At 49.9% G+C, this 22,375-nt stretch overlaps 1 protein-coding gene across 3 annotated transcripts; it reads left to right on the forward strand.

The window, feature by feature from the left end:
• Positions 1 to 3,832: 3,832 nt before the first annotated feature.
• On the forward strand, positions 3,833 to 18,662 carry ASB1 (ankyrin repeat and SOCS box containing 1). 3 transcript variants are annotated; one of them, XR_013953993.1, is made up of 6 exons: positions 4,138 to 4,487; positions 4,695 to 4,841; positions 6,604 to 6,906; positions 10,150 to 10,174; positions 10,900 to 11,285; positions 13,270 to 18,662. XR_013953993.1 is itself a non-coding variant. In XM_080601072.1 (5 exons), exons 1-5 carry the CDS (start codon positions 3,970 to 3,972, stop codon positions 13,401 to 13,403), a joined length of 1,062 nt encoding a protein of 353 aa, XP_080457198.1. In that variant the 5' UTR covers positions 3,833 to 3,969; the 3' UTR covers positions 13,404 to 18,662. The 3 variants fall into 3 exon arrangements, 2 of the variants coding, with proteins under 2 accessions (XP_080457198.1, XP_080457197.1); XM_080601072.1 differs by lacking the exons at positions 4,138 to 4,487; positions 10,150 to 10,174 and adding an exon at positions 3,833 to 4,066 and having other exon boundaries at positions 4,700 to 4,841; XM_080601071.1 differs by lacking the exon at positions 10,150 to 10,174 and having other exon boundaries at positions 4,153 to 4,487.
• The last annotated feature ends 3,713 nt before the right edge of the window (positions 18,663 to 22,375 follow it).

A 22,375-nucleotide genomic window follows, 5' to 3' on the forward strand; every position in this document is an offset into this window, starting at 1 on the left:
TGGCTGCCCATGGCTGAGGGTTCCTCCAGAGAAATAGAAGGAGCTTTCTTTGCATATATATATATGCATATATATATATATATTTTTTTTTCTTTTTTTATTACTTCAGTGTTAGGAGCTGGAGAAAAGGTCCTGTCTAATGAGTGAGTCAGTGTATGTTGGCTGTGTTGGGTTACTGGGTATTTTTAGATGCTGGAAGCTCTCCTTGAGAGAGTAACAGGGCCCGACTGCTGGGTGGATCTGGTTTCAAGCGGGGTGGGATCAATGCAGCAATGTGAAAGGCCACCCACAGGTAATGGACTGCTTGCCATGGAGAAAAGAGGAGAGCAAGTGAGCTCACCTGCCCTGGCTGCCTGAATCCAGAGGAGCTCTGCAACGCCATGCAGTGGAGGAGCTACCCAGTGTACCTCAAACAAGCAGCAACCGCCTCTTGCAGTTTTTGGAAACAGCCCATGGACCTCGGGAGCATGGCTTAGTTCATCCTCCAGCATGCTCTGATGGTGAATTATGTGATAGGAAGGCTGACACTCTGCTTCTCCACGGCGATCTTCCCTTCCGAGGAGACCTCTGGCGATGCTCTGGGAGCAGATCACTGCTGATGCTGAGCCCTGGAGCTGGGCAGCGTCCTGGGTACCACCGTCATGGGGATGTCCCTCACAGCATACATGTGGGGACTCTTCTTTTGGATTTCTAAGTAAATCCACTGTCTAAGCCCAATAACTTTTTCACATGTAAATGAGATGAAACTGTCTGTCAGCTGAAGTGGTTTTCCAGAGCAGATGCTGCTGCCTATCCACACTACAGAGTTGGGCTAATTACGTTGCTTTACTTCAGCACTGCTCCAGACACAGAAATTATTAGGATTATGGAATAATTCAGGCTGAAAGGAACCTCAGGAGGTTATCTAGTCCAACCTCCTGGTGGAGCAGGCTGGAAAAGCACGCAGGGTGCCCACAGCCTATGCCTTCAGCTTGTAGCAGATACATCTGGCCAGAGCAGCTAGGTACACTGGACCTAAAATTATTTCTCCAAACTTGGAAAAGGCATTTCCTAGGTCTTGGCTAAATGCTAACACGTTCACAAAATTTACATTTTTCCATAGCACCTACTTAGTGATAAAAACATACATCAGCTTGTATTTCTCTATGAGAGTTTCTCAGATACCCACGGATTCCCAGTACTGGCCATCTCCAAGGCTGAGACAACAACCACGGTCACCCCTTTCTACCACTCCTGTATGAGAGCTGGTTAGGTCAGCTTGGGATGCATTGTTTGTGTTTTTCATGGGAAAAAAAAAAAAAAAGAGAAAAAAAAAACAGTTTGGTAGACTACTAGAAAGTCTAATGGGATATGGTATATACTATCTTTCTGCTTTTCATTGCAGCACATAAGGACATAAAAACGTATACAAATATGTGGATATAGAGATGAGTAGTTAAACAGGAGGCATTTGCTACAAGAAGTGCTGAATGAATATATTATCACAAGTGATCCAGACACTCACTTTCCAGCTTTGTCTGTACTGTTTACCAGCCACTTTGTGCCTCTCTGGGGCTGTGCTTTGTCCACGGGGATAACTAGCATACTGCAAGTAAACACTGCTGCCTCCTCTGCTCCCCTTTCTTTCCTGTCCATGTTTTACCCATGGGAGAAGAGCAGAGTCAGCTCCAGATGACACACAGTGAATAAACAAATCTATTTTAAAGAGAAGTTGTGCTGAGCAGGAGTGGCCTGTTCCTAAGTGCTTTGAAAACTGGCATCGTGTTCTTCCTACGAAGGCACTGAAGTACAAAGGTTTCTGTCCCTTGCAGTAACTATCCCCTTGTGCACACAGGCATTACAGCTTCTGGTCTGAGGCCATGTATATGAAAGCCCATGCACTAATGTGCCTTTTTCCTCTGGATGAGACCTCACTGCTGGCCAGCAGTCCAACACAATGCTTTGCAGCTGGGGGAGCTCATTAAATCTCGTCCCATTAAACCTGTGGCACAATGCAATTGCTAGCAAGTTGCTCTGGTCTGTCTTGTGCTATTACCAGGCATAGCAACAGGGAACTGAGATGTACATCGAGATGGATTTATCCCCTGCTTGTGTTGCTGAAGCTCCAGCTTCAATTTCCAGCCCCTGGCAGAGCTGTGGCAGCCGCTGTGCTGCTGCCCAGTGCCAGGCCACTTCCCTGACAGCAAGCAGACAGAGTGGTCACACAGAGCCTCTGTTGAGGGATCAAATGGTAGATTCAGGTTAGAAACCACAGGAGGAACATGCTGCTCACAGAGGAGCCTGTCGGAGGGTGGTTAATCTGCTCCATCATCCCAGAGACTGTCCAGCCCTGACAAGCCCTGACAGATCCCATCTCGATCCTAGGAAGTCTTCCACAAATGTGCGGGAGTGCAGGCCGACAACACTGAGGGCTGGAGCTCCACCTAGCCCCAGTGTCTGGTTTCCAGATCTGGTCCCTCTGACTCAAGGAAGGCCAAACAGACCTTGAGTCACATTTCCAGACCGGCAGCCAATTCATTCCAGGGGGGACGTTCCTTGGCCCCAGGTCTGCCTTGTTTAATGGCATAAGGACAGCAGCAGGGGAAGGTGGCAGTGCTAGCCAGTGCTGGTGGCTTCTGAAAATCCCATTGCTTCCTTCCCTTTTTGATCTTTTACTGGGCAAGGCAAACACTTTTGACTTGCAGATTGCACATCTCTCCTCTGGATCGCTTGAGCCCAAATAATAACAGTTACAGGAAACCATATTTGCAGCCAGAGTCTGGCGTCTGTGGACTGATATCCTGCCACGGAGCAGCAGGAGTGGAGCTACAGGAAAGCTAGATGGATTACCACCATTCCCCTTTGGCACTGGGGACTCAAATGTGCACTCACAAGTCAGGGTGTGTTTCAAACGCTTGGAGGGTGGCTCTGTGCCAGCGCGCCAACACAGCGAGCCGCTACGACAGCTCGCCTGTGAGAGCTGCCCTGGGAGGAGGCTGGTTTCGATGTCAACCCCTCTCCTTGCAGACCTTTTGCACGTGTGCATCTTTCTACACGCCTGTACTTCTGTTTGCACTTTGCACTTCCAAAGTGCAGGCACCTCACAAGTTCTCCGCTGCTTTCTGAGGGTGCAGCTTAGAGTGCTGTTTTTGAAAATACCTGGTGGGGTTTACACAAAGTAGTGGATTTTTGCTCTGACCCTGTTCCTTGCTGTTTCTTGGTCATGTTTTCATGACTGGCTCGCCTTCCTGCTCACCTCCAGTCCTGTCCATGCTCAGCACAGCCGTTCTAGCAGTGTTTGCATGAGCAGGACCCTGGGAGCTACGCCGCAGGGAAAAACAGGGAAACGTGATCATACAGCACTCTGTAATTTTGAGCTATCGGTGAACCTTGTCCCGCCTAGGCACAGAAAATCCTTCCGATTTACCAGGTGGAACAAGGCAGGTTTCACACACCTGGTCTGCACCTCTGCAGCAGGTGGTGGCTGTGGGTTTGTTACGGAGAACTGGGCACATTTTCGGCATATAGCCTGCCACATTTTCCTCTGGTGACTGCTGCAAGGTCCCCCAGGTCTGTCCGCCAACAAACGAGCTCCGTACTTTTGACATTCTCATTTTTAGAAAGAAACCTTACGAGCCTCCAAGGCTCGGACCGACGGCGCTGTGTGGGGAGCAGACCCAGGCTCCGACATTTTGGCTTCCGGGGGGGCACGGTCCCGGGGCCATTTTGGCTCCTGCCCCGGCGAGCTGGCAGAAGCCGAGCCCCGCCGCCTCCCCCGACACGCCGGGGGTGCTCTGAGGGAGGCACCGTGCCGCCATCTCCTCGGGCCGGGGAAAACCACCTTAACGCCGAGGCAGGAAGCCGCGGCGGGCACCCAATCAGGCCGGCCCGGCGAAGGGAGGGCCGCCGGGAGGCTGCCGGCGGGGAGGAGGAGGCCGGAGGCCGGTGTGAGGGCGGCAGCGCAGGGGTCCCCGGGCCGAGCTGCGGCCGATGGCCGAGGGCAGCCCCCCCGGCGCCGGGGCCGCCCCGGGCGGCGGAGGTGGCGGCGACCCGGCGGCCTCCTTGGGCGCCTCGGGCGGGCACGCAGGTACCGTGAGGCGAGGGGAGACCCCGCGGGGAGGCCGGGGGTGGCCGGGGGAGGCTGCTGGGGGCAGCCCCGGGGCAGGGCACGGGTTCCCCTCTCGGTGCGGAGCTCCCTGCGCGGAGGATCTCTTTGCGTCGCTGAGGGTTGTAACCGCGTTTATCCCCCTTTTTATTTCCCCCCGGACCTAGCTGTCAGTGAATATGCCTCGGAAATCTCATGAAGGTGCCCTGAGGTACCTCACCGTAACCCTGTGCAGGGCACCAGAGCCCCCCGTGCCTCCCAGGGAGGGCTGTGGGAGATGCTGGGGAGCTCGGTGTCAGCCTCGGCATGTGCAGAATTTTGGGGCTGGGGACGTACGTGCGTACCGCTGTTGTCTTTGGCTGTGCTCGGTGGCGGGCTTCGAGCACTCGTGTCACCTCTGCAGGTGTGTGTGGGATGGGGGCAACCCCTCGCCCCCCAGCTCCCTGCTCTCGGCACCCGCAGGGATGCTGGTGGCTTCTCCCAGCAAGGCAGACTCTCCCCCAGCCCACTGGTAGCCCTGTGGCCACCTGGGAGCCTCGCCGAGGCTCTCCAGCACCTGCCTCCCCCAGCAGCCTCTTGCCAGGACTCAACCCAGCTCCCCTCTCTCCAGCGCAGGTCGTAATCTCAAGGAGTGGCTGCGGGAGCAGTTCTGCGACCACCCCATCGAGCACTGTGAGGACACGCGGCTGCACGACGCAGCCTACGTCGGGGACTTGCCCACGCTCAAGAGCTTGCTGCAAGAGGAGAGCTTCCAAAGGTGAGGGGTGCTTCTCCCACTCGAGTGGCTTGCCACACGGTAACTGGCTTTGGATATCCTCATGGGACCAAGGGGGAGCCAGGTGCGAGGTGTGACTTAAAGCCGCTCTGAAGATTTTGGCTAATGACTACCTAAGTCCAATGGGGCTGTCCACCCCACACTATCCTCCCCCTTTTCCCCACAGTCTGCTTCTCGTTTCCAGACCTTTCCTGCTGGTAGAAGTGCCCTGCTCCATTTTTACAGGAGATGTGTCTGGTGGGAGGCTGCTCTGCTCACCCTTGAAATCATCCCTGTCGGTCTCCCAGGAGGCAAATCTCAAGCCAGTTTGTGAGTGTGCAGCGTCCACGCACAAACTCTTTTCAGATCATGATGGAAATGCAATACCTTGAAAATAGGAGTCTACATATAATGGGAAAAACATACAAAAGGGATTACAATCAAATATAAACCTGAAACACCCTATGTTACAAAATCTGCCCAGTGCTAAGTCAGTGACCGTGGGGATAGTTAATTAATTTTCCTGCACCGTGGAGAAAACTGCTTAGAGTGCAAAATGTCTACTAGCCTTAAAAAAACGTAATTTCAGCAAAAATGAGAATGAGCTAGACCCGCCTTCTGCCACCTAGGCAGCTGTGCTGGGACTCTTTGGTCCCCTGGTCTGAGGTTTTGCCTTATTTTTGTACCCTGCTATGTGGTAACCCTATTGAGCAGGGCCAGGCAGCCCTCTGAGGTCACAAGCTGAACCTGGCATCCTTCCTTGCAGGAAAAAGCAAAGTTTGGCAGAACCTGCAGCGTCATCACACAGGTGGTGGAATGAGCAGAGAAGTGACTTCTTTGAATCTGGTAGTAGGTATGGGGTGGAGATTCCCAAACCTGCAAGGATTAAAGGGAGCTTTTTTATCAAAAGACTTCACAGCTGAGGGCCTGATGCAGGGTTTATATTATTCCTCTTCCTAAAACATGATTGAACAAAAACATTGTGGCATTGCTCTCCTAGCAAATTGCCTTAACTGCAGTGTATGAATGCTGCTTTGTCCTGTACCAATTACACGGGCTGGCGTGGAGTGAGCTAGAAGAGCAAATCCACTGCTGTGCTGGCTAAAGGGCACTTCTGCCTGCCTGTGCTGGCCTTAAAGAAATCCCTTCCTCTCTGCATGGTGCTTCTCTGTTGAACAGAGACTTGCAGAGAACTGGGGACTGAGTCTGGATATTTATGAGATTTATAGGGCTAACCTGAAATTTGGATGAGTATGACAGTACAGGTGATTTCAGAGGGGATCCTAGCAGCCTACAACTACAGCCATGTCTTGTATAAATTGAAAAAAGCTCTTCTGCCAGTGTGGCTGTCTAACAAGGATGCTAATGGTCTATTTATGCTGTTCTGTTTATCACGGCTGCCCCTCCAAGCTGGCTCCTTCCTGGCAGGGCTGTGCTTGCGCTGTGCTGAGCTTCCCTGGATTTGCATTTATGTCATCCCATGGTGCCAGGCTGAGCACGTGGATGTACCAGCAGAGGGATACAGATGCCTGCGTTTTCAAGTGTTTCTCTGCTCCTTCCTGTGTCCTCTTTCTGTTTCCCTGCTGCTTTGACAACCTTCTGCCACTTTTGGAGCAGCTTGAATTAAACCTTTGTAGTCCCCTGTTCGGTCACTTCTGATCTGGGACATCTCCTGTTACGAAGGGAGAAGGGGGTTGGGGTTTTTTGGGAGCATTTTGGTGACCGAGGGCTCTCTCTTACCCTCTGCTTCTCCCACCCATGCCAGCCGGATCAACGAGAAGTCGGTGTGGTGCTGCGGCTGGCTGCCCTGCACGCCGCTGCGCATCGCTGCCACCGCCGGCCACGGCCCCTGCGTCGACTTCCTCCTGCGCAAAGGGGCCGAGATCGACCTGGTGGACGTCAAGGGGCAGACCGCCCTCTACGTGGCCGTGGTCAACGGGCACCTCGAGTGTGCCAAGATCCTCCTGGAAGCAGGGGCTGACCCCAATGGCAGCCGGCACCACCGCAGCACCCCCGTTTACCACGCGGCGCGTGTGGGCCGGGCAGACATCCTCCGGGAGCTGATCAGGTGAGAAGTGGGTGCAGGCTGGGGATGGTCCTGGTGGGGAGAGGAATGGTTCTAACTTCCATTTCTTCCTCCCCGTGGGATCTTTGGAGCGTCGGTTCCCTCTTCGCATGCCTGGTGCCTCCATAGGCCTGGCAAAGCTGGCTGAGAGGGGCCACTGATGGGCTGGAGGGAGAATGCAGAAGTTCCCAGCGAGTGTCTCAGAGCCAAATCTTGCAAAGCATCTTTCCCCCCAGCCTTCATCTTGACTGTCTGCTTGCTGCTACTCCCCCGTGGCCAGCTCCATGCCCTGTTGCTCAGCCCCACCTGGCTGAATTTACGAGTGAGGCGGATCACCCACCCAACCGAAAATTGTTCAGAAATGCATCCTTCTTTTGCTTATTCCTGCTGCTGTGAACATTTTCTGTCCTAGAGAGGAGAGGTGCTTGTTACCAGCAGTGAGTGGGCTCAGGGTCGAGCAGTAGGCTGTGTGAACTTGAGTTTCTTCCTCTGTGGCGTGCCATGATGCGTGCTTTCTTCTAAATTGGAAGCTTTTTTATATAAGGGATTGTGCTGAGCAACTATACGAGCCTTTGATGCCAAATAAGAGTGGATTATAGGGGGGAAATACAGGTTGTAGAAAGGAGTAGTAAAAGTTTAGAAAAAGTAGAAAGTTTATTTGGATTCACAGAGAAACACTCTCCAAGGAACCCCTTCAATGACTGTAGCTGCTAGAAAATAACAATGGAAAGGATTTTTGCTGATGGGGAAATTAATTTTCACACAAGTGCAGCTCTCAGGATGCTGGCAAGCAGAAAGAAGGGGAGACCAGCCCCTTCCTTGCTCCTTTTTGTGCAAGCTGAGAGAACGACGTCCCCGTCGCCCCATGCTTGTTGGTACAGGGTTCAGCATACGTGCTGCATTCCCCAGAATCTCCCCTGATATCCACTAAGGCAGGGTGAAATGTAGCAAATGGTATTTCAGCACATGGAGAGCTGATGCATTGATTTATGTGTCTACTCCTCGGGATACCTTGCCAGCAATATTAAAAGCAAGATTTTGGAAAACTTTCAGGATTAAAAATTAACTGGAGTTTGTCCAACATCTTTTTATTAGACGATGTCTCTCCCAAGGCTGCTAAGCTAATACCAAATTGTCAGATTGCCCAAAATTTCAAATATCTTGGAGTACGGATTTCACAGATCTGTTCAGAGTTGCTTACTTTAAAATGCAGTCTTATGTTACAAAGCTCACTCGGAGATTTTCAAAATGTTGATCTAAAGGACTTGGCAAGGGGAATGCAGTGAGGAAGACACTTATGCTGAGATACAAGGAAATATCTCGGAATATTCTGCTTGAGAGAGCCTCAGTGTTCTGAAAAGAAAGCCCAACCCAGTCAGGCTCGCTGCAGGTGTCTAAACATCACCTGGTTCATTTTTTATAATCGTATGGCAGCACAATGGGGATTCCTGAGCCCTACCACAATTGCTGAAACAGCTAACCAAGCAGTAGGTGAAACTGTATCCATTAATAGTAAATACACGCGGAGGTAGGGAATGGTGATCCATTTTGTCAGACGACTGGCGGAAATATTTACGGTTATATTTCCAGGGTATAGATTACTTTCCCAACAGCTTGTTATGCGATCATGCTGTGATGGCATTGGACTGCAGCGCAACCGAGGGCTGACCCAGTGTACGGAGGATGAGAGGATGCTTTTGCCACACTAAAAGCAGTGAAAAAGAGATCTGACAAATCGTGCCAGTGCCTCAGACAGGTACACAGCTCTAATAAAAGCAGCATTGCTTGCTTTGCTTGGAAATGGGGGTTTCTACAGATAATTTTGGCATCAACAATTAACAGAAAAGCAGAGGACTGAAGTGAGGGGCTACCTGCTGCCCGGTGAGAACCGTGGCCGTAGGAGGCAGCGGCGGCCCCACGACCCTCCTGTGAAAGTTCCCTAGCAGCACAGCTGATTCTGTTCAAATGCTTGTGTAGCCCAATGTTAAGAGGTTTCTTTAGCTACAGGGAACACATGCGATTGCCTGTGGAGAGCAGGCACCTTTTCTCATTTACTCAATGAATATAAAGTGATGCAAATTCAGCAAAGTGCTGTGAAAGTCTCCAGAAGGTGGAAAATGTCCCCTGAGCGTGCAGCAAGCGCCAGGCCAGCTGCCTGGTCTGGGGAGCAAAGCTTGACCCTGTGGCTGGTGCGAGGACCAGCCTGCGCTCAGCAGTGTCAATTCCTGCCTCGCCGCAGCCTTCCCTTGCTTTTCTCCACCCCACAGGTCTCCGGAGATCTTAGCCTAGGTGCCCTTGCTTGAGAAATCCTGTGCATTGGGGTAAAAATACACTGCGTGCCATTTGCAGCTCTTAGACAAGTTTCCTCAGCCCCTGTTCTACGTGTGCTTAATTTAAATGAGACTATTCCTGTCCTCTGACTTGAAGCCCTTGGTTAAGTGTTTACTGGAGAGGGACCAACCCCTACTGGGTTCAGAAAGAGTCGTGCTTGCAGTGAGGAAGAATTTGTCCCCAGGTGGTTTCCTTATTTGTTTTATTAACTGCAGGAAGGAATATTATGTGATATCCACAAAGACAGAAAAATCTAGTTCTCTGAATACGTGGCTTGCAATTCTGGGAGAGGGGCTGGCGGTTGAAGGAATGGTTCGTTCCTGTGTGGGGAAGGGACAGGACTTGATCCGTAACGCTGCAATTAAAACCAGCTACCACTTAGGGGATTGTGTTGTCTTCCTCCTTGCTCCAGTCCAAGCTGCACGTGAAGCAGATGGAGCTACAGTGTCCCCGCTGCTTGGGTGTTACCCACCCTGGGGGGAATAAAGGCTTACTTCTGCTCTCTCTTCTTTGTGCAGCGTTACCATTTTTCAAATTCCATGCTTTTCTAGAGAGCAGCACTTGGCCTTCTTGCTCCCATTTTCTTGGCTGTATTCTTCGCTTTCTCCTAAAACAAAAAAATAAACAGGACCAAAGGCAGTAAGCCTTGTTTTCTGCTCTGTCAAACGTAGTGCCTCCTGTACTTCCTGATAAGAGGTAGGCCGTGGCTGCTGCTTCTGTTTCATGATGCTGCTGATTTCCATTGAGCAGGGCCTCAGCTCGCTCCCTGGTTTAATCTGGTGTAAAATATTAAAATTTAAAATTTATGTTAAATGTAAAAGTTTAATCTGGTGTGAAATACAACCTGTGAGTTGAGTGGCACAGGATGCATGGGGAGAGTGGGAGGTCTGACGCAATTATTTTGTATTTTTCCAGTTTCCTACATGCTCAGAATTGGCAGGTATGTCCCTTCAGCTGCGATTAACACTGGCTGAATCTCTCTTTCCCTCTGTGTTGGGATTTCTGATGGGATTTCAGCCATCCAAGTTCCTTCGGGAGCGGGATTTTGTCATACACGTTTCACTGTTGAGCACTGATTTCTGTTTCCATTTCCCTGCTGTTTGTGACACTCAGATCAATCGCTTGTATTGCTTTTTGGCCTGTGTTATCCTGGTGGGGAAGTTATTTCACTGCATCTCTTCCACTGAGTCATTTGGAAGCATCTCCTGCTTCCCAGCCAGCCCCTCGGCATCCAGCATTACGTGCTGCTGGCTCCGGGCTGAGCTCGGCACATCCTTCGGGAGGGCCAGGAAAGGTGTCCCTCAGCTGCTCCTCCTCAGCCCTGAGCCTCTGCTGGTGCTGGCAGAGGAACAGCTTTATTCTTGAAGATCAGACCATGCTGGACGCCGCATCCCTGCTCCAACCTCTCCCTGCCTGTCCCTGGGAGGGAGGCATGATGAAAAGCTTCCCTCGAATTAACTGTGGAGGTAAACGGGTGAAGCTGCATTAAATTCACCTGCAGACACCCTTCTTCAGAACCACTGTGGCCTTCATCTGATTTTATCGTGCTTGGTGTGTCAGCGAACAACAGAACACTTGCCAGACCCTTCTGAGGGCAGGTGTGGGTGCCCCTGTGCCCTGTGGTGGTGGCGGCGTTGTCCAAAGGGTCTCTCCTCTCCCACCCAGGTACGGCGCAGACGTGGACGTGAACCACCACCTGGCTTCTCGGGTCTCCAGCCTCTCCTTGCGGCCCCTCACCACGCTGGTGGTGTGCCCGCTGTACATCAGCGCCGCCTACCACAACCTGCAGTGCTTCAGGCTGCTCCTCCAGGCCGGAGCCAACCCCGATTTTAATTGCTGCGGCCCCATCAACATCCAGGGCTTCTCCCGGGGCTCCCCCGTGTGCGTGATGGACGCCGTCCTGCGGCACGGCTGCGACGCGGCGTTCATCCACCTCCTGATTGACTTTGGAGCCAACCTGAACCTGGTCAAAGTGGAGGCCTTGGAATTCGACTCCACGGGAAGGGTCAAAGTGAACCCTGAGGCTCTGCAGGTCTTCAAAGAAGCACGGGGTAAGTCAGTGGCTTTGGCTTACTGCGGCGACTGGTTTTGTCTAGCTCTGGACTCAGGAGAACGTCTTGGAGAGTTTATTTGGTGGTTAGGAGCTGTTAGCGTGGGTAGGGTGTGCTGGGTGCCAGGGATATGTTTTTACTGGTGCGTTCCATGCTTGGTGGCCATATCTGCCTAGACACCAGCTCGAGTGCCTGTTGGCACTCTTGCTGACTTGAACGAAAGGATTCCCCCTAACAAAGCAGGCAGCAGGACCCCGGGTGGGTGAGTGTCGTCACCCTCTTCTGCGTCTGTTTGTTCAGCTGCCCTTAGCCAGCTGCAAAAGGTCCAGTGAGCAGGTTATACCCAGCTTAAAAGCATAAAGCAATTCAAGCACACACACAAAAAGATAGCTTGGATTTAACAAGCGGTGAAGCCAGGTGTTACTGACCTCACCAGGCCTTGTACAGCTCCGCAGTGGATCCTCAGTGTTGCTGAGCTGCCGCCTGCCTCAGGCTCTGCCTGCTGGCACTCACAGCTCACCGCAATGGCCTCATAGTTCCCTGCGAGCCCCTAGCTAGGCTCCCTCTTTCCTTCCTGATGCATTTTGTACATTCACACAGTGTTTTCCCTCTTGAATCCTTGAGCTGCCAGTGAACCCAGTCTCTTTAGCCCAGCCTCTGACCACAATTTTGCCTTTTTTAAATCTTCCTCCCAGCTCTTTTCCATTGCCTGGTGGTATCCTCAGCTGCCCGAGGCAAGGTTAGGCAGCGGGGTGGTGTCAGGGCAGGGCTTTCGGTCTGAGGACCGCAGCCAGGTTATGGCACATCCAGTGAGACCGAGGTCTCCAGCACCATGCAGATGTATCCTCACGATTCTCAGGTGACCCTGTGCTCAAGGGGTAGTTGTGTCTGGGCAGGCTGCTTGGGAAGTAAAGATGCAATGGTGGTAGTGGATGGAAAGAGGGAGCTTAGATGGTGGTGGAAAATGGTGGAAAAAGGTGGTTTTTTAGATTTTAACACCCTCTGGGAAGCAAATGAGTTGCAGAAGAAAGCCAGAGCCACAAGCCCAAACATGCCTAAATTTACCTGCTGTTTATTTCTTTTTATAACAAAAGCAGCATCACTTCAGCATGTACCCTGCTTCCAGCAATGGCAGCACCTCGTAAAACCACCAGGCTCAGCTGGTGAAGGCCAGGGCTTTGCACCAGGGTCGGAAGTGGGGTTTCACTCTTGCACTCCAGACCAGAGAAATTGGGAAGGGATCCAGGATGTGGGATACAATCCCCGGACCCCAACCCCAAAGTTATTCAACGTTGCACATGCCTGGTTTTTAAACCTGCCTTTTGACTTTTGCTGAGAGGAGATGTGAGTACGGAGCAGGTGGTTTCCGTCAGGCCTGGGTTTAGGAGGCAGAAGGGACTCCTTGGGTGGAATGTGCAGGGTCACGGAGGGATGCCTTGGAGGTCCAGTTCCCGAATCAGCACGGACATTCCCGTCATCTTGTCCCTGAAGAGCTCTCAGTGAACCCAATGGAAGCCATCAAAGGAAATTCGGGATAAGGCCTGAGCTGACCATCAATGCTGTTGATTCCCAGGGGTCAGTTTAGTGCAAAAAGAAAGTCCCCATCTTTTAACAATGATGCCATTAGTACAAAGCCTCCCACAGCCTTGCTTGGTGCAGGTTGGGCAGTGATCTCTTGAACCTCCTGTGGCTCCACAGCCACAGCCCCACGCAGTTGCCACCTTGCCCTTCCAAACTGCCTGCATAGCGGCTGTGATCGCTCCAAATCCTTGTCCGAAAGGTTTGGCCTCCATGCAGGGAGGATTTGTGCGTGCTCAGCTCGCCTGCACTGCCCTCAGGTTGCTGTGCAGGACGTGGCCTCAGCGTTTGGAAGGGGTCAGCGGCTCCCCCGCTGCCAGCCGGAGCTCAGCACGATGTGCACGCTGTTACCTCTCCCTCTTCCTCTCCCTGTCCCTCAACAGTTCTTCTGCTTTCTTTCTTGCAGGCCGCGCCCGGAGCCTGTTGTCTCTCTGCCGCATAGCTGTACGGAGAATACTTGGCAAATCTCGTCTGGATCTGATCCATATCCTTCCAGTCCCAGACCCCATTAAACAATTTTTACTTCACGAACACAGTTAAAGGGCAACTGGCTGCTTTCTGGGACAGTTTGGTTTGCAAAACGAGTGAGCTGATAAAGCCAGGTGCCAATCCTAGCCCTACCCCCGCAGAGAAATACTGGTTTGCTCATGGAGTGCACACAATTCCCTGCCCCTGTGATTTTCCCCTTCAGATTTGGGGTGCGGTGATTTTGTGCGTCTGTACTCAAGCTACCAGTTCTTTAACTGGTGATCTGTTGTTTGCGGCTGGTTGGGCAATGAGGCCAGTCAGTGCGTGTGGCTGGTACATGAGCAAACACAGTATATCCTGTAGCTGTTAGCATATGTCTGTCTGTTATGACTCTACCTCTGTTACTGCTCCGTGTTACACACACCCTGGGTCTCAGAGGCACTTCTGCGTGGCAAATGTGTCTGTACTCGAGCCTTTCATCTTCCTGTAGCGTGCAAGGGAGTCTCTCCTTGCCTCGGTGCCAGTGCTGGTTTACAACAGCACCGTTCCTTTCTGCTGTCAGTACCTGGCCTCTCTCTTACCTACGGAGTTTGTGGTTGCTGCTGTAAAAGTGGGTGTATTTTCTTCTTTCCTCCTCTGGTGTGAAATGCATCAAGTTTCCTGTCCAGTGGCTGCGCGTTACTTGGAGAATTGTATCCGTGTCTCTGCGTGCTGCAAGGTAGCTGCTGACTTGGCTTTCTTCCTGTAGAGGCCCCATCGCACAGATGGAAGAGTAGCAGAACATGTAATCCCATCCCCTCCGAGCTGTTTCGACAGACCGCCAGATCTGCTGTGGCATCTTGGCTCTCCCTGCAGCACTGTGATGGACGAGGCAAGGGTTGGCCGGTCCTCCTCCCGACGGCCTAGGACTGGGCCAAGTCTCAGGACCGCTGCTGTAGCATAAAAGAGAAGATGTGGAGAGAAGAGGAAACGTTATTTTCACCCATGGAAACTGAGAGCTACACGGCCCATTTTGGGGCGATGGGATCCCTGTGGTTCAGTCACCGCTGCGGTGCTGCAGGGACGAGGACTGGGATACTCAGGTGAAGCCAGAATGTGAACCTGAAAGATTTCTGGGGTACTTTCTGGAAATGTAATGGCCAAACTCACCTTCTGGTCACTGTAAGTGGGTTTGAATATTTGGGAGTGACCAGGAGCAACAGTGGAGGGGTTGCTAAATTAAACTGTTGTGCTGCTAGTGGTTGGTGCAATGCCTGTGAATGTATCTGTGTGATTATGAAGAAAAAGACACCCAAAATTCTCTCTAGACTTCCTGCTTGCAATATTGCAGTGATGATGATGTTACTGAAAGGCCAGTAAGGTAGGTGACAATGCAGAGCACACAGAGTTAGAAATTCCTACCTGCCTTTTACTCCAGATGCCAGTGGCAGCGTGACCAGACAGCGCCCTCCCAAATCCACCTAATGGGCATTTTTGTTTGCATCCTGATTCTGTCAGCACTGCAGAGAAGGGAGAAGAAAGGACTTCTAATCTTTTATCAGGGAGTTAGTAGGCAGTGAGCTTCTGAATGCAGTGTTGCATCTGGCAGAGCTTTGACCAGGCTCCTTTGATTTCTGGTGCCGTTACGCTGCCGTTTTCCCTCGTGTCACAAGCTCACGGAACAGTGTCAATCTGCGAGGAGCTGACAGTCTTTCTGGGTGTCTTGGGGTCAGCCAGCTCCTTAGAGGTCGAGACATAGTCATTGTACAGTAAACATTTTCACAATAGCAGCTTTTAGAAGGGCAGAGGTGAGATGGTCCCTCCTGGGTGAATGCCCAGGCAGCAAGTGGTACTTGCTTCAGCTTTTCTGATCCAAGATTTTCTAGTCCTCACGTTACGAACTGCTTTTTTGGACTGTGTTTCTCTGCCAAATGTTCTTTCCATGCCCATGGAGTTGCCAAGGGTATTTTTTAGAAGTAATATAGATGTTGGTGATTTATTTCTTGTATGGTATTGGGGCACTGTTGTTGAGAACTGGGTTAAGCATGGGGTGACAGTGACAGCAGGGCAGGCCCTTTTGGGAATGGGATCCCTCTCCAGCCGCTCTTCTCCTTGACCCTCTGTGGTAACAGGGAGATGGGTTTGTTTAAGCTGCTTTGCATTTAGGCAGTTTCAGATGCCTTTGGGGAAATCTGGTTATCCTGGCTCTGTGGGAGTGGATCCTCAAGGCCACCCCACAGACTGAGCACTGAGCCCCACAGTGCCTGCGCTCCCTTCCCACCTGTGCCGGCCTCTCCCTTACAGGTCCACGAAGGGACACTTAGAAAGTTGTCCTCTGTGGAGCTTCCACCAGCAGCATCTTACCCTGGATGAGTGCTCTGCTTTTAGATGCTCTTTGAATTGCTTCACACTTCAGACCGGCTGCTGAGGGAGGAGGGGGTGAGTTGCATATCTTTTAGTTGGGTATATCTGCTTTCAAATACCTGAAGAAATTTCGAGCAGGAAAGTGAAAGGTGAATAGGGTTTGACGCTAGTTTATGAGATACTTTTTTTCCAGAGGCATCAATGAATGCAAAGTCACAGCTCAGTTTCTGGTCCCCCCCTTGGATATGTTTATGGTGGAGTTTGATAAGCAGCAGTGGACGTTTTTTTGTATATTTTTATTATCTGCTGGAGAACATGTGCCTTTCCGAGATGCTTTCAGAGAAGGAGGAAGGACAGGGAAAAAAATGGAATCTCTGTTTCCTGTTATTTCTATTCCATGACCAGGCTTGGAAGGGCAGCCAGTGTCCATCTGGCCCCTTACATTGCTCTGCTCATTGATTTTAGGACAAGGTGGCAAAATTTTCATTACTGGGCACTGTTGAGAAAAGGCTGAAGTGTGATGGCTACACTCAGTGCTCAGATACTTTCAGAACCCTCATCAGATATTAATGGCAAGGATATGTAGCAGTGGGCATGCTTTCAAGGTGAGAAGGCAGCAGTGTTGCATTGTTTCCTTTTCAGGCTTGCAGATGGTTTAGGTTTTCACCGTACAGGGGGCCAGGGCAGCCCATGAGTGTGTTGCCTGAGAGTTGTGTGCTTGCTTTATAGAAGTGTTAACATGCCTAAAAGATGCAAACAGGTTGTAAAGCCTCTTGTCACCTTGCTGGTGGAACCATAATGTTTTGCAGGAGCACGGACCGAGCGTACTCTCTAGCTCCAGTGTATAGAGGCAGAAAACGAGGGAGGTTGTCGTGAGAAAATGCCATGGCGACAGCTTCTTTGGGTTGACTTTTTACCCCTCTGGTTTTCACTTGTTCACATAGTTTTGCAAACCGGTCACACGTCAGTGCCTTTTGGGAGAAGGTAGTAGGATGGAAGTGGAAGGCATACGTCCCTCGGGGGAAATCTGGCTCCATCTGGAAAGAGCTGCAGAGAAATGCCAGAATGCGTGGCAGAGAGTGGCCCAAGGAGATTTGGGGAATTCAGCAGCTACAAGCGTGATCACTCCGTGCCCGATGTAACTGCAGTATGTAGTTAGAGCTAAGCCTCTGCAGATCACCTGTTAAAATTTTCGTTGCCTTCAGTTTTTGATCCACTGACTGTTGTGCACTTGATTGACACTGTCCTGCAGCATTCTTGTGGATAGCCAGCCAGTGACACCCTACCCAGGCCAGCAGTTGTAGCCATATCTCTGTGCTACCCCCCAGAACCGTGACTCCCATGTGAGTTAAAATGAGAAAAGCTCTCTTTCCATGGCAGAGTCAATATTTGGTACTGATACGCTTCCTTTGTAGGTCCCATTGGTAAGCACAAGTCATGCTAGGGTGGGGACTTTGGCCTCAGTTAGTTTTCTGTTCTTTGTTTATAATTCGAGATACAGTGATCTCGTTGCTCCAGCAGCATGCTGAACTTTGTGCGTGTGGGTAGTCCTTCTGACCTCAAATTTGAAGGACTACATGGGTCTTCAAATCCAACCAAGGTAGTGTCCAAAGATTCCCCTGACCGTGAGTATCTCAAGCCCATGATCCACATGTCAAAGGAGGGTTCTCCCAACCCTATAGCAAGCCAGCTTAAAGTTCCACAAGCACTTGGACATCAGTAGAATCAAAGCTTTGGAGGAATCAAGTCACAGAAGGCTTTTTGTGGGACTACCCATCCATTGCCCATCTCAGCCGAGGGACTGTGCCTCCTGCAAAGGTTCCAGCCTTAAACCTGAGTGGTCTTTCCTTTTGGCTTGAGGGACTGAAGGGTGTCCAACTCAGTAGAACAACTCACATAATATTAAGCCAGAACTGTGGAAACTACTGTTGGAGTAGTCCTGGTGGACATTGGTTGCTGAGGCTACATAAACCCAGCTCTGCCTAAGTGAAATGGTTTAATACACAGAATATCTGGAAATTTCATTGTAGAGAGGTAATAATGAATCTCAAAATAGATTTATGAAGTTCCGTAGCGCCACAACCTTTCAACCTTTATCCTCTGAGTGTCCTCGTCCTTTTAAACCCAAGAAACACTAGTCTTCCAGTATGGAATCTAAGTAATAATATGTGCGTATTACATATCTTTGCACTATATAAACAGTGTTTATTTTTGCCTTAATTCAGACTTTACCATTTCCTCCTATGTAGCAATGCGTTCTCTTTTGTAAAAGTATTCTTTTACATGCTGTCCATGAGGCGTGCTCAGATAACAAATAACAGAACTGTGAAGTCACAGGTGGGAAATTAAACGGCTCTGCAGCGTACATCCCCTCATTTGAAGAATGCCTGTTACGTTTGTGCGTCATATATAAAGTGTGCATTGTGTGGCCTTGCTGTAAGTAGGTGTGGGATGGGATGACAAGGGATGACATGAAAAAGGTTAAAGAACCACAACAGATCTAGAATAAGCAAAGCAAATCCAAAGGAGCTTTTTTTCTTGTGGGCTTTCTTCTTGTCTTTGTTGTATTAGGGGATTTTCAGAGTATGAAACACTGGTAGCTGGTGTGGTACCCAAATATAATTTCCTGCCATTTGGGAGTTTTGCAAATGGCAGAACAGCATTTATAGGGTTGATGTGTGTGTGTTTGTTTTTTTTTCCATGCCCAGATTCAAGTAAAGCACTTTTTACACCAAAACCAGCCTTTGAGGTACAGCACCTCTTTAGCCGTTGTTGTTCCAGTGAAGCAAGCAGTGTAGGAACCTGCCCGGGACGGAGCAGAGGTGACAGCCAAGTGAGTCCTGCTTCAAGAAGCACCATTCGGTGGTCTGTTGCTTTTGCCTGGGGTAGAATGGTTGTGCACAGCAGCAAGATGAGATCCAAGAGCAGACTGGAGGTCTCTGTGGTGGGCCTGGGTCTGTGTATAGCTAAATAAAGATGTTCCAGTGCAAGAGCATGGCTGTCTGCCTAATCATTTACCTCGTCATGGGAAGGGGAAGTACTGTATGCAGCAGAGAGCAGGGACTAGGATTGCAAAAGCCTGTTTTGTAGCCACTGGAGGGGGCCGGAGAACCGTGCTGCCTGCAAGTGGGTTACAGGCAAGCAGGCAGGGACCGGACTGGGGTTTCCTGCACCTTTGCCACCCCTGGACAGTTTTCAGGAGAGATACGGCAACTAAATCTGAAGGTAAACTAATGTGAATGTGCAGAGGAGCTCGCTGTCTGGAGCCTCTCCCCACCAAATCCTCTTCCACAAGCTCACGTGGCACCCGGTGTCCCCACTGCTGCTCAGGGTAGCCCGCAGGTCTTCTTGTCCCACCTGGTCCTTCAAAACCAGCTGGAGAAGGCTCCTTACACCTCTCATTCCTGCTTCTGATTTCTTTGTATCCGTCTCTGGAAACGTAGCTCCACAGTTTGTCCTGGCACGGAAGTACTCTGAAGACAGTAAAATTCCTTAGTGTATTTTGATTCCTATAGCTTTCATTTTTTCATTGGAAAAATCCCTATGAGCTTGAGCATTGAGCATTTCTGATGAGTGCTCTGTTCCAGGGATTAGCAGCTGTGGTGCAGACTCTGTTCTGTACTCAGGTAGTAGAAAGAGCATTTTGGGCGCCTGAGAGTTTAGTTCCTGTAGCTATCTCCAATCAAAGATGCCGGTCTCTTTTTTTAGGATTCCTGCTGTTTTCACTTGGGAAATGTTTTGTCCTAGCTGATGCCAGAATTTCCTCTAAAGGCAAAAAGAGAGTTTCTCCTAAATAGGAAGAAAACAAGTGATTTGTGATTATTGTGATGGTGAATCAAAACAAAGCAAAACAAGTCCTAATGGGGGCTAACAAACACATCCAACCTTGGAATCGCTCTGGGTTGGAAGCGGCTTCTTCCTGCCTCCCAATGCTGAAGTCTCCCCTGACAATGCTCACGTAGCACCGTCCCAACTGGGTGCCCGTGGCCCTGCTGGGGAGCGGGTCAGCAGCAGCATCTCTGTGCTGCAGCTTGGACAGAGCAGGAGATTTATTGTCAGCTGGGAGAGCTCTGAGCTGTAAATGCTGGCCCGATAAATGTGGAATTGTTTAAAGGGCTGCTAGACTCAAGCCGTGATTTTGCGTGCTGTTAACCTGTCCCCTCTTGGTCGTCTCCCTGGAGCAGACAGGCTGAAGTTTCTGGTCACTTCTCATTGAATTTGTTGTATTTCTGGGGAGAAGAGCCCATCTGAGAGCCTGTCCTTGGTTTATGTAATGACATTGCAGTGTTCTCCTTATTGCTCACACTTATCAATCTTAAGATCTAACGCAGAGTTCCCTTTCCTGCAGCAGCAAGGAAGGGAAGAGGTTTTGCCTTGCACTCTGTGATGCTCAAATATTTGCCTTGGGCTATGAAAACCAACCGAGACTGCAGTTAAGCCTCAAAGTCTCCAGGCAGTTCCTCTAGCAAGCGTTACTTCCATTCCCCCAGCTGCTGCTGAGGAAACCCCTACGTGTTTAACTTGCTTTGTTCCCTACCAGCTCCTCCAGGGCTGTCGTCCTCCCCACATGAGCTCTCTGGCCCCTTGGGGTTGCAACCTGCAAGAGAAAGGAGAAACCCACCGCTCGCATTCACTGAGAGACCGGGCAGTGCGCTTGGGGCACTGGGCTCCTGCACCCAGCCTTGGCGGAGGAAAGGAGGCTCGAGCCTCCGAGACCATCGCTGCCCCATGGAGCCCACTGACTGCCTCCAGGTACACACATTTCCCACTTCTTTCACCACTTTCTCCCCTTGGAGCATGTGTACGAGCCTGGTTTGTACCGATCTGTTTTGCACTTTTTTCACTTTTTTTTTGGGTTTGTTTTTTTGTTTATGCTTTAGAGACAAATGAAATCTGCTTTTGTTTACTGGAAAGTATGCTTTATTTTCTCATCACCGAGCATCTGGTGTTTGTAAAATGCACAACAAATCTTTCCAACAGAAAATCAGCCAGCCTGAGGATGCCTGGCCAGGAGTTCACGTGTGCCATGGTCGTTATCTTAAAAAAGGTACTAAAATGTCCAAACACAGCCGGCCAAACTGGCTGCACATCAGTGAAAAACTACAGGTAAAACGTTGGACATTCATGTTTCCCATCAAATACGTTCTTAATGAAGGCTGGGAGTTACCACGAAGCTCAAGTAAGCATTTTCCTAAAGGCTTTGTGCAGGAAGGAGGCAGAGGTAGGTGGCACGTGCCTGCGAGCCCCAGAAATCTGCAGAGACTCCGTTGCATCTGCAAATATTTTCAGAATAATAATAAAATCACAGCAGGGGGCAAGAGGCATTCAGAAAACATCCAGAGGCATCTCGGGCAATTTGGGTAAGGGAGGCATGAAGCCCAGGCTGATGGAAACAGCCTTTAAATCTCCGTATCCTTTGGGTGGGAGCCACTAATTGCAGTGAGGTGACAAATGTCCATCACCTTGAGTGCCACCGTGCAGAGGTGGCTGCAAGTTCAGCCTGGACTTGGCTCTTTTGGGACTGGCTCTGAGCGTGGGTGGTGAGGACCAGAAAATGGCCGGTGTTGGAGGTCAAGATCTTTCACTAGGAAAGCAGAGAGAAAAATAAAGCTGCAGTGGATAAGACAGACCGGGACAGCTTTGTCGTTGATTAATGGCTTCAGCCATCCCCCAGAAGGTAGCAGGATGATGTACGATCATGCACAGTCCACTCCCCATGGCATGGGCTTTCCATAAGCTTTCCAAACATACCAGGGTGAGGTGATGCTTGCAGACACGGCATTTTCTCTGATGGCATCCTTCCACAATCATCTGAAAGCTGCTAAGGGAATTTGGAAGCTGGTTTCCAGCCACGATTCGCTTGGCCAACTCTGCACTTGCCTTTAATTTTAATAATTTGGCGACATCCATTTATTTAACATTTTGCAAAGCAGGGTCTGCATTTGCTCAGAGAAAATGAGAGTTGAAGGATGGTAAAATGCCTTCATAAATTGGAAGTTAAATTAAGAAATCACTTTAAAAGCACTGAGTGCTGTTAGCTCCGTGTAGTGTCATTTACAGCATTGAGAGTTGTGGTACCGTTTGGAGGCACGGAAGATTAAGGAGGCACAGGGAGTGGGGTCGATTGTTTTGTGGGTGTTTCTGGCTTTTCTGAGCCTGTTTTTATGTGTGGTTGGGATGTAATAATAGATTCTTGTTTTTTTTTTTTTTTTTTTTTTTTTTTTCCCCACAAAGCAGTTTTTACCAACAAGTCTTAATTTTGGAATTTTTCAGCATTTGAACATTCTGTGTCAGTATGAAAGCAGTTGCTGAATTTTTTTCTCTTATATTTGATCGTATCAATATTATTCCGTGACACTGCCTATAGTGAAAATGAGTAAATTGTCTCATGATGCAACAGTGTAAATATTTAATTTTTTTATTATTATTATTTCTAAATTGCTACTGGCAGCTGCAGCTTGGTCTTGATTGGGACATACTGGTTTTTTCATAGCATCTCCTCTTTGTGTTTTAGTGAAATTGTGATGATTCGAGATGGAGTATATTGTTCCAACCACATGATGAAACACAGTAAAAAAGGAAAAGGAAGCGAAACATGAAATAAAATCAACCCTAACAATTCTACATAGTACAAAATATTGGGTTTCACAAAACCTGTATTTTTATGAAAAAAAAATCTTTAGACTACTTCTCTCCTTACA

The sequence above is a fragment of the Anser brachyrhynchus genome (genome assembly GCF_964034855.1).
Source record: "Anser brachyrhynchus genome assembly, chromosome: 7".
Classification (NCBI taxonomy): Eukaryota; Metazoa; Chordata; class Aves; order Anseriformes; family Anatidae; genus Anser; species Anser brachyrhynchus.